Source organism: Nicotiana sylvestris, chromosome 12 (assembly GCF_000393655.2).
Source record: "Nicotiana sylvestris chromosome 12, ASM39365v2, whole genome shotgun sequence".
NCBI lineage: Eukaryota > Viridiplantae > Streptophyta > Magnoliopsida > Solanales > Solanaceae > Nicotiana > Nicotiana sylvestris.
The window spans coordinates 21075975-21088668 of record NC_091068.1 but is presented as its reverse complement, the minus strand read 5'-3'; the positions used below and the strand labels follow the sequence as shown (position 1 = coordinate 21088668).

The following is a 12694-nucleotide window of genomic DNA, read 5'->3' as shown; positions in this document are numbered from 1 at the left end:
ATAGATTCGGGTAATCTAACCAAAATTAAGTTAAGAACACTTACCCCGTTGTTTTCTCTGAAAATCTCCCTAAAATCGCCTCTCCCCGAGCTCCAATTTGAAAACATTCTGTTCAGAAAAAGTTCGGACTGTTCATGTACTGTTCACAGGTACTGTTTACGGGTACTGTTCACTGGTACTGTTTACGGTTACTGTTCACATGCTGTGGAAAAAATCAACAGTTGTCCAAAGAGAAAATTCAGCAGTCTTTTTATATTCGTTAACCTTACGAAATCCACCTGAGGCCCTCGGGACTTCAACAAAATACACCAACAAGTCCTAAAACATGATACGGACCTAGTCGAAACCTCAAATCGCATCAAATAATGCTAAAACCGTGAATCACACCCCAATTCAATCCTAATGAAATTAAGAACGTCCAACTTCTATATTCGATACAAAAACATATCAAATCAAGTCCGATTGACTTCAAATTTTGCACACTAGTCACAAATGACATAGCGAAGCTTTGAAAATTTTCAGAACTGGATTCCGACCCCGATATCAAAAAGTCAACTCTCCGGTCGAACTTAAGAAATCATTAGCCTTAGATTTCTAGATTCCGTTAAATGGCAATAATGTTATCTAGGGACCTCCAAATTCACTTTCAGGAATATGACCAAGTCCCAATGCACGATACGGAACTACCAGAATGGTCAAAACTTTTATCCGGGTTCGTTTGCTCAAAATATTGACCGAAGTCAACTCAATTGAGTTTTTAAAGCTCTAGTTCACAATTTAATCCATTCTTTTTACATAAGAACCTTGCGGAAAATTATACGGACTGTGCACGCAAGTCAAGAAATTATTGATAGCGCTTTTCAAGGTCTTAAAATATATAGATAATTATTTAAATTAAAGATGACATTTTGAATCATCACACAACCTTTGCTATAGGAGGTAAAAATTCCAATATTGAACCCTTTAAATCACGAATCCACCTCTGCTTGAGAGTACTAAAGGCCAATGGCCAAGGCCCAAGCATGTATATAAAAAATTTCAAGGTTACTCTCGGCCGAATTTAACTACACTTTCTTATTAGCAGACTAATTTTGTTCAAGAACAAATTAACCTTCCTTGTTTTTGGCATTTCTATATTATGAAATATGAAATATCGCCAAAGTAAAAATTGGCAATTAAAACTATAGATTATCAGGAAATTATAAAAGCTAAAAAGGAAAGAACATGAGCAATTATAAAATTAGCCGGTCAACTGGAACTAATTATATGCGTTAGCCAAAAAGTGTATAATATATATATATATATATATATATATATATATTATATTTATATAATAAATATGTATACAAAAAATATATATATTATCGACTGTTATTTTTTGAAGCGATTAAAAATATACATTCGCGCGAGAAGGCCCATAACTACGATTACATAAGCAACATGTATTCCCAACTCCTTAGAGATGCCACTTTTCCCAACATTTATTCACTTTTTCCTGTTTTTGCTTTGTTACTTTATTTGCTGATTAGTAGGTCATCACTCATCACTGAAGTACGATCTTAATATTTGTAACTTGAGGTTCATTTCCTTAATTTGTCATTTTGTTGCCTTTATATTAATTCATTTAGCAAAAGTCAATGCAAATTTTAGTTCTTATTTCATAGAAGAGACATTGCATCAAATAAGTTTTTTCAAACTTTTCTGTTCCTATTATTACAATTTACATTTTGAGATTGTTCAACAAGTAGTACAAATCCTTAACCTACTACAGTGATAAGACAGTTTTCACAGGATTCACTATCATTTAATGTAGTTTAGTTTGACTAAGTATGAAATTTGAAAACATAAAAAAGAATTGCAACTTGCGGTCTTAACTAAATGAGTGCACGCAAGAAATGATTTTGTAATTTTGTGGTCTTAAACACGTCATGTCTTGCCTATATGAATGTTATTAAGGATAAAATAAAAATATTAGACTTGAGAAACTTACTAAATATTACAAGTACGATATTCTTCATTAAACTGAATTAAAAGAAGGTAATTAAGACACGTAAATTGAAATAAAGGAATTTATAAATATGTTTTCTCAAAGATAATTTTTTCCTCTGTCAACTCCAAAACAATAGCTCTTTTTTCACTTTTAGTCTGTGCCAAAAACTATTTATATTCGGTAGCCGAAAAGTGTATAAAATTTATATATGACATACATAATATAAATATATAAAAAAATATACAAAAATATATAATTTTTTCGCTTTTATTTTTAAAGCAGCTATACAATGTCATTTTCCCAAAACAATATGTTACTTGGGCCAATCATGCAACTTCTATTCTGAGGAGCTAGATATTGGGCCACCATGGACATTAGCTAAGCCCAGGAGACTTGAGTACATTAACGGGGGAAGTGCACGGTTAGCCACTAATAATATATGTATTTATTTTTAAGCTACTGTTTAAAATATCTTTAGTCTTTAGCCACTGCTTCAATAAACTTTACCTGCCCGGACGAAAATACCCTTCTGCTCATAAAGTTCATGACCAAGTATCCTTAACTTTTGAACTTGCAACTCTAAGTTCGGGACTTCAAGACTACATGTCCTTAACTTTTGAACTTGCAACTCGAAGTTCAGGACCTATTGTCCTTAACTTTTGAGCTTGTTAGTCTAAGTTCAAGACTTATTGACCTTAACTTTGGGGCTTACCCTAAGTTCAGGACCTATTGTCCTTAAATAGGTCCTGAACTTTTGAGCTTGTTAGTCTAAGTTCAAGACCTATTGTCCTTAACTTTTGGGCTTCTTACCCTAATTTTAGGACCTATTGTCCTTGACTTTTGAGCTTGTTAATCTAAGTTCAGGACTTCAGGACCTATTGTCCTTAACTTTTGAACTTCGAATTGTAAGTTCAGGATCTATTGTCCTTAACTTTTGTGCTTGTTAGTGTAAGTTCAGGACCAAGTGTCCTTAACTTTTGAACTTGGAACTCGACGTTCAGGACAAGTGTCCTTAACTTTTGAACTTGTAATTCTAAGCTAAGGACTACATATCCTTTATCACTTTTCTAAAATTTAGTTTCATAGAAAATTTTGATAGACTGTCAAATATTTGTTTCGTTTATTCTTGTGCAGTTCTTTACTACCAAACCTTACGCCTGTGACTTCCAGCCTTCCCAAATATCCACCAAGCAAAGAAATGGATGCAAAACGGCGAGACGAAGAATCTCGAAGGTCTAGTTGTCTGGATCCTTTTATATCCACTCTTAATATTTCACGTTTGTATATTTAAATGTATTATTTTGTATAGAGAAGAAATGACTCTTGTCGAGATAGCTATTTGCTGTGTATACCTTTTTATATTTCATCAGTATTTCTTGTCGATGTCCATGCCAAGGCTACTGACGGTGAGATAAGCGAGGGTTTGGGAAGGAAAGCAATGGAAGAAAAGGTATAAATATCTTTTCATATTAATTTTAATAGAGTAGCGATTATTTTTGCTCAACATTAAAATTGCCAGATAAAAAATAAATACTATCTTAAATAGCGGCTATTCCACGCCATTTTTACTACATTAACATCATACCAATTCCAACCCAATCCAGCTTGTGGATCCAGACCACAGTCAAGAGATTAGATACAATTCAACCGACTCAGGCATCAATGAACAACAAACTCCAAATTGGATAGTGAGATACGTTTTTAAGCCTTTAATCATCAAATGATAGCCTGACTGATCAATTCGCAACACTATCTAATAACATCCAACTAGTGCATACTTAAACAATTTATAAACAGTTGAGAATCTGAAAATTATTACTATATAGAAATAAATTTAGAGTATATATAACATCTACACTTGCTAAATAATGTTTAAGTTTGTTGAGAAAGGTGTGATTTGAAGCTGTAACTACTCAAGGGCATTTTTAGTCTATTTATGTTGAGTATGTTAAGTCAGTTTTACACTCTAAATGAACCATATTTTACTATTGTTTTAAATACAAAATGATATCAAAATATTATAATTGATGTTCTTTTGCTTTGCAGGAACTAATCCAAGTTATGAAGAGACTATGGAATGTTTAGGAGTCAATAATCCATATAAGGTCAATCAAAAAGAACCCAAATGAAAATAAGCAAGAAAGAGGCAAAGGAGGACTAGACAAGAAGCCACCGCGATCGCGGTCGACTGCGGATGGAACGCGGTAGGCCAAGCGATTGAGGCAGAATGGTTGCATTTCACCGCGATCGTGCTGCGTTCTGCCACGGTCGATTGTGTAATCGCCCAGAAATTTGGGGACTAAAGTGTAAATCGGGGGAAACTTATCCTAACCTTATAAACTCAACAAACTCGCCCAAGCAAAGGTTAAACTTGTTTTTAGACTGAATTGGAGGCAAGAACAAGTGTGAGAAGATCAAGCAACCATTAGAGTTTTTCAATCCTCTCTTTGTTATCTTTATTTGCACATTATGAATACTTTTGTGATTTTATCTTGTTTTGCTATGAGTAGCTAATTATTTAGTCTAGGGTTTTGATGGAACCTGTTGAGGATGAACTTTTTGTTATATTAATAGAGTTTGCCCGGTTTAATCTCTATTTGTTCAACTACGTTCTTGTTGTAGTTAATTAATATGATCCTCAATTAGCTGTGCCTATTTAGTATGTATTACTCGGGAGAGAGTGCATATTTATGTAGTTGTTGAATAACACCACTCCCAAAGTATATGAGAGATCAATAACCGAGGGTTTAAAGGTAGGATTAGGGATAACGAAACCTTGGGTGTAATCTAAAGTGAGCTGTAATAAAATCCAGCTAGCGTAACTTGGGAGAGTGCGTCTAGTAAATTGTCGTAATTACTCGGGAGAGATTTACGGTAGTAAGAGTGGTCATGATCGATAGAGACGATTAGACAATTCTATGCGAAACATAATACGAAGGGATTCCATCAATAGGGGAAATCATAACCTTAGATCTTTCTCTTATTTGTTACAATTCAATCATAGTTAGATTTTAGTTTACTTAACTTTATTCAGTTATAGCTAGATCATAGTTAGATTTTAGTTTACTTAACGTTATTCAGTTATAGCTAGTAAGAATATCACCAATTGTTATTCAGAATATCTGGAAAGTTGATTACGAAGAATTTAGTGAGTCTAACAAGAGTAATTGGTAGGTTAATTCCCTGTGGATTCGACTCTGGGCTAAATACCCTGATTATATTTGCAACGACCGCTTGTCTTTTTTATAAATCATAGTTGGGCATGATCAAATTTTGGCGTCGTTGCTAGGGAATTAACGGTGTTATCAACTTAGTGTAGTTAGTTTTCTTTATTTTCAAATCTATACATTGAAATTTTAACGTTTGTTGACTTGGTTGTACAGGAGCATGCCTAGAAACTCATCGAGAACTGGTGAAGTATTTGAAGTATTATCAGATCCCGAGATGGCATAGTATTCGGGGTGGACAACCAGGAATGAACCTATCACTCCAGTAGTTCACTCAGTGCCCTTAGATCTGTCCAACACTCTTGTTGAAAATATGGCCACCTTAATGACACAAATGAGTATACTCACCAAAAAGGTGGAAGAGTCAGGGCAGAAGCAGCAGGTGCATATTGGAGATACTACCAATGGGGGCTTATGCACATCTTGCATTAGTCAGCCAATTGGTAACCAATGGAATGCAGAAAGTGATCATCATCACTACCCTGAGGACATCAATTATGTGTTTAATTATGGGGGCGAGAGTCAGGGTAGTCAAAATTGGGGTCAACAAAATCAACCATACAGGCCAGTCCAGCCACACCTCAACAATGGAAATATGGGAGGCATGCGACCTCACAATAATGTAGCGCCCCACCAAAGGCCACAGGGATACAACAATCAAAATCAGCAGCAGGGTTATCATCCTCCTCAGTAGCAACTTGGTGGGAGATAGAATGATGGGTTTACTAGACTCGAGGCAATGATGCAGCAGGTTATTGGGTCAAATGCGAAAATGATGAAAGGGTAGATGCACGTGAGTCAGCTATAAAGAATATTGAAATGCAGATGGACCAGATTTCTATGTCTTTGAATAATCATCCTCATGGGACATTGCCTGTAGACACGCAGGTAAATCCAAAAGATCAAGGCTCGAAGCAGCTGATGGCAGTGAGTCTACGTAATGGCAGAGACTTAGACTTGGAACAAGAAAGGGCTCGAGAAAGCAGACAAGATGAGATACTTGTACCAGTGCCAATTGAGCTAGATGATTCAATGAAACTGACAGAGGTGACAGTATAGTCTGCCTAGGAATAAACCAACACACAGATTGAGGCTGAGACAGCCTAGGAACCAGTAGCTGAGGTGGTGTCTAACAAAGAGAAAACCCAAATCATTGGGAAGAAGAGACCTCCAGCACCATTCCCACAGAGGCTGGCCAAATATCAGAAAGAGGAACTATACAAGAAATTCTTGGAGATGCTGAAACAAATCCAGGTAAATATTCCATTGATTGATGCTTTGAACGAGATGCCTAGTTATGCAAAAATGATGAAGGGCTTGATGTCCCAAAAATTCGATTTCCAAAACTTGGCCACAGTGACTCTAACTCAGACCTGCAGTGTTATGGTTACTAGACCAGTTGCTGAAAAGTTGTCTGATCCAGGAAGTTTCACAATTTCCTGCACCATTGGTAACTTTGACTTTGCCAAGGCACTTGTGATTTGGGGGCTAGCATAAATCTTATGCCCCTGGCGATCTATAAGAGATTGGGGATTGGAAGAGCTAGACCCACATCTATGTTATTGTAGCTGGCTGACAGAACTATGAAAAGACCTTCTGGTATCTTGGATGACGTGTTGATACAGGTAGGGGAATTTGTGTTCCCTGCAGATTTTGTGATTCTGTATTGCAAGGTGGATGGGGAAATTCCCTTAATTTTGGGAAGACCGTTCTTGGCCACAGGGCGAGCTTTCATTGATTGTGAAACTTGGGAGCTAAAGATGAGGTTGAACGATGAGGAGATAACATTCAACGTGTAGAAATCCATGAGGCAACCAAGTGAATTCGCCAATTATTCTCTTATTGATGTCGTGGATGTAATCGTGGAAGAGGATTATGAGACACTGACTATTGAAGATTCTCTTGCTGCATGTCTTGTGAATCTAGATGAGGTGAACGGGGGAGAATTAGTAGAATGGGTGCTAACTTTATAGGACAGAGGGTTTTGGGATAGAACACTTGAATTCGAGCCCCTGCACTTAGAAAACGGAGAAACTCCTCCACCCAAGCCATCCATATAAGAACCACCAAAGCTGGAGTTGAAGCCACTGCCCGCCCATCTCAGGTATGCATTCCTAGGACCTAACTCCACATTACCTGTTATTATCTCATCTAGTTTGTTAGATGTGCAGGCACAACAGCTTTTGCAGGTACTCAAGGAGTGCAAGACTACCATTGGGTGGACCATGGCAAATATTAAGGGGATCAACTCGACATATTGTATGCATAAAATTCTGCTGGAAAAGGGCCACAAACCTTCTAGGGAGCACCAACGAAGGCTGAACACCAACATGAAGGAAGTGGTAAAGAAAGAGGTGATTAAGTGGTTGGATGCGGGAACCATTTTCCCCATCTCTGACAGCAACTGGGTTAGCCCGGTGCAATGTGTTCCTAATAAGGGTGGTATGATGGTGGTAAAAAATAATAACAATGAGTTGATCTCTACAAGAACCGTCACATGCTGGCGAATTTGCATGGACTACATGAAATTAAATTTGCGCCACCCGGAAAGACCACTTCCCACTTCCCTTCATCGATCAAATACTTGAAAGACTGGCAGAGAGGTCCCACTTCTGTTTTCTGGATGGGTATTCAGGGTACAACCAAATCTCTATTGCACCTGAGGACAGAGAGAAGACCTCCTTCACATGTCCATATGGAATTTATGCTTTTCGGAGGATGCCCTTTGGCCTATGCAATGCACACGCCAAATTCCAAAGGTTCATAATGGCCATATTCACTGACATGGTCGAATACATAATGGAGTTATTCATGGATGATTTCTCAGTGGTGGGAAACTCATTTGATGAGTGCCTTACAAATCTGACCCGAGTGTTGAAAAGATGTACTAAGACTAACCTGGTACTTAATTGGGTAAAGTGCCATTTCATGGTACAAGAGGGTATAGTCTTAGGATACAGGGTATCAAGCAAGGGAATCGAGGTGGATTGTGCAAACGTTGATGTGATAGCAAAGCTTCCACCCCCCACATCAGTCAAGACAATCAGGAGCTTCCTCGGGCATGCCGGTTTCTACCAAAGATTCATAAAAGACTTCTAAAAATTACCAACCCTCTCTATAAGTTGTTAGAAAATGATCACCCTTTTATATTTTCTAATAATTGCAGGGTAGCATTCGAGGAGTTGAAAAAAAGGCTAGTCACAACACCCATCATTGTTGCCCCCGAACTACACTGTGACTGAAAAGGAGATGCTGGCTGTGGTGTTTTCATTCGACAAGTTCAAATCGTACCTGATTGGCTCTAAAGTAATTTTATATACTGATCATGCCGCTCTCAAGTACTTGATTAAGAATAAGGAGTCCAAACCGTGCCTGATTCGTTGGGTGTTGTTACTGCAAGAGTTCGACCTGGAGATTCGTGACCTTAAGGGCACAGAAAACCAAGTCGTTGATCATATATCACGACTTTGAAGGAGCTGAAAACTCAGTTGAGGTAGAGGATATTCTGAAAACCTTTCGATACGACCAGCTACTCGCTACAAGCCTTGAGAAAGTGCCATGGTATACAGACTTTGCAAATTACCTGGCAAGCGGTATAGTTCCCTATGACCTTTCCTCTGTGCAAAAGAAAAAGTTTTGTCGTGACTGCCGTATGCATTACTAGGATGAACCTTATCTATTTCGAATATGTGTTCACAATATGATCCGGAGTTGTGTCCCCGAGATAGAACAATCTTCTGTTTTGCAGGCATGTCACGCATAGGCATATGGTGGGCATTTGGGAGGAGTCAGGACGGTAGCAAAAGTGCTAGAAGTCGGGTTCTACTGGCCAACAGTGTTTAAGGATGCACATCAATGGGTGAAGGGCTGTAATGAATGTCAGCAAACCAGGAACATTTCCCGTCGCCATGAGATGCCCATAAACCCAATTCAAGAGGTTGGCAATAAGTACATACTTGTTGCTGTGGATTACGTGTCCAAATGGGTGGAAGTTGCAGCACTCCCCCCCCCCTCCAATAATGCAAGAGTGGTGGTGGGGTTTTTGAAGAAGAATATATTCGCCCATTTCAGGACCCCGAGAGCTATTATCAGTGACAGAGGCACTCACTTCTGCAATTGAGCCTTCAAGAAATTGCTAGCAAAGTACGATGTGCGCCACAAGGTGGCAACACCATATCATCCTCAGACTAGTAGACAGGTCGAAGTGTCTAATAGAGAGATAAAGAGTGTACTGACTAAGACTGTGAATGCCACAAGAACTGATTCGGCAAAAAAGCTAGATGATGCACTCTAGGCCTACAGAACTGCTTTTAAAACACCAATTAGTATGTCACCATACAAGTTGGTGTTCGGGAAGACGTGCCAATTGCTAGTGGAACTAGAACATAGAGCTTGGTAGGTAATGAAATAGCTAAAACTGGACATTGAGGCTGCAAGAACAAATAGTGTCATAGAATTGCATGAGTTAGACGAGCTCTGATTTCTTGCTTTCGAGAGCACAAGGTTGTACAAGGAGAGAATGAAGAGGTTGCACGACAAGAACATTGTTGAGCAAAATTTCAATCCCGAAGATATGGTGTTGCTTTATAACTCACGATTAAGTCTATTTCCGGGTAAACTCAAGTCAAGATAGTTTGGACCATTTCGAGTGGTAGAAGTGCTCCCTTCAGGTGTCGTAGAGATTGCCTCAGAGAAAGACTCTCATACATTTAGAGTCAATAGGCAAAGATTGAAACTATATGTGGGCATGGATGAACCCAAGGGAGTGTCAGTGATCCATCTGACTGAACCTTAGAGGTCGAGCGAGCCTTAAATGCGCTCATTTGAGTCGTACCGCGACATTAAATCAGGCGCTGCATGGAAGGCAACCCATGATTTCTTTTGTTTTCTTTTCTTTTATTTAATATTATACCCGATATATAGGAAACTAACATCCTTATAATAAAAAAATAAAAAAATAAAAAATATGCTCGTGACCGCGAATGCGGTGGGACCGCGGCGCGACGGCGGTAAATGACGAGTATTCTGTTTTAGGATTTCTCGATCCACCGCGACCGTGACACGACCGAGGTAAAACAAGATCATTCTGTTTCACGCCCTTTCACTCGCCGCGGCCGCGGTGGGATCGCGGTCGACCGCGGTAATTCGCGAAACGTCTGTCGCCCAGGTAAGTCACGTTTTTAATTTTTTTTTTTAATTTTTTTCTTTTCTTCTCCTCTTAAACACCAAAATACACCCTCCCACCCTCACTTTCTCCATTACTCTCTCTCTCTCTACAAACCCTAACCCAATATCTCTCTCTCTTTCTCCTTCTTCTTCTCTCCAAGACATAACCCCTTCTTCTCACACACACATACATACACACCTCTACAAGACTCCATCTTCCTCAACCTCAATTTCTACAAGCGCAGGTATGTCAAGCTTCTCCTCTCCCTTCTTGTGATTTTTTATTTTGCAATTTTCATGTTGGAAGTGTATAGTATTTATAATTAGATTTTGTTTTGGTTTTATTTTCTGCTTTTTAGTGGGTTATATGAAAACAATGTTGTAGATAAGAGGGAGGTTATGTTGTGTAAAGTTCACTGTGGTGGGGTGGAATGGTGAAGTGAAAATGGTTGATTTGGGGGAAGAGTTTATGCTTCCATTGGGCAAAAATTACGTGCTCATAGATATAAGTGGAGTGTAGCTTATCTCGTTCCAATTAACATGCACCATCAATTATACTTTGTGGAATCGCTCAATGAGAATTGCTTTATGAGGAAGAAATAAGCTAGGGCTCATAGAAGGAATAAAGAAAAAGGAGAAATTTAGTCCAAATCTATGGGAACAATGGGGGGAGATACAATATCATTGTACTTTACTGGTTGATGAATGTTGTAATTACACATTTTATTGGAGGAGTTGTGTTTGGATATGATGGGAAAAACTCAACTTATTAATTGATGGATCTAGGTCTTACAATCTACACAAGAAAATTACAACTCTTTACCAAGATACTTCCCTTGTCTCTGTGTATTATACAAAAATGAAGGACCTTTGGCATCAGTTTGAGGCATTAGTCCCAGTGCCGTGTGATTGTGAAAATGCAGAGAATATATTGTCCATATGAGAAGGCAAAAGTTGTATAAATTTATTATGTAATTAAGTGACTCGTATTCTTAAGAATGAAGTCAAATATTAATGACATATTCTTTGTATTCAGTTAGTAAGGCATACTCCATGTTTATGAGTGACGAAAATTAGAGATCCATAGCCACTACAACAAGAAATTTATGTTTAAGATCCTGTTCGCTCTGAGAATTATGAGTCAATTGCTTTGTTTACCTCTAGGAATGGTGATTTTCAATCAAGTTTTCAGCCTAGTACTTTTCAATCTAATAACCTTCAATAATTTGGTGGATATCAGAAACCAAAGAGAAATTATACTAAATTCTGCGAATTTTGCTAAAAGAAAGGTTAAACTTCATTTTTGATTGTCTGTGAACACATAAGACCGAATAAGAAAGTTTGTTGACCAAGGGGAAGGTGTGATCACTCTCGTATTTCTAGCACAATTGCTTTATCAATTAATTTTTGGATATTTCCTATATTTTATTAATCTTAATGATTGCTCATGATCCGCTTGAATACTGATTGATTTTTGGAGCCTATCTTAAAATACTTAACAAGTCACGCAAATGTTTCCTCGTCTCTTTGGGTGTCATGGCCATGTTCTGTGAAGGTGTATATATTCAAAGACAATTATAACTATTAATGTATTCTTGTCATTTGGTTAAGTCGTGAGAATACGTACTTTACCTTTTATTAAGGGTCATGACTATCTTATGCGAACATGAAATATCAAAGACAATATATAATTAATTGAAGCACGCCTAAAGCTTTCTATCAAGTTTGAAGTTATTTGAGATGTTGATTAATAGGTGATGGGCTATTTAAATATTCATTATTATTGGGCTCATAAATCTTAAAACTATTAAGTGTCAAAATTATTACTTATCAAAGTGGTCTTATTAATTGATTCATGTTATGAAATATTAGATTACGGCAGAATTCTATAATTTCTAAAGGGGTAATACCCACTATACTCTTCTCCATTATGTAGATAATAATATACTACGCCTAACAATTATGTTTGTAATGATATGATAAGTCGTTTTGAGTTTTAGCTTCCCATTTTATTTTTTAAGAACTTACAAAGTGTTATTTGATAATTTATGACTTACGTGCATTGTCCATTTTGATTTCCAGAAAGTTTAAGTGTGATTTTTCAAAGAAAACTTGTTTTTTTAAACTTAAAAGTTGTTAGAGTTGACCACGATCAATAATCTTGGAAAATGACCTTGAATCAGTGTTTTGATGATTCCAGTAGGGTCGTATGATGATTTTGGACTTGTACACATGTTTGGTTGGAGTTCTCGGGGAAATATTAGAAGTTATGAACTTTGAAATCTTTGATTTTTGACATGTAGTTCTTGAT

The 12694-nt window shown here is 37.5% G+C and overlaps 1 protein-coding gene across 1 annotated transcript; it reads left to right on the top strand.

Annotated features, from left to right (window-relative positions):
* Positions 1-5530: 5530 nt before the first annotated feature.
* Positions 5531-7016, top strand: LOC138882773 (uncharacterized). The gene is made up of 4 exons (XM_070163404.1): positions 5531-5819; positions 5969-6264; positions 6472-6693; positions 6786-7016. Exons 1-4 carry the CDS (start codon positions 5531-5533, stop codon positions 7014-7016), a joined length of 1038 nt encoding a protein of 345 aa, XP_070019505.1.
* The last annotated feature ends 5678 nt before the right edge of the window (positions 7017-12694 follow it).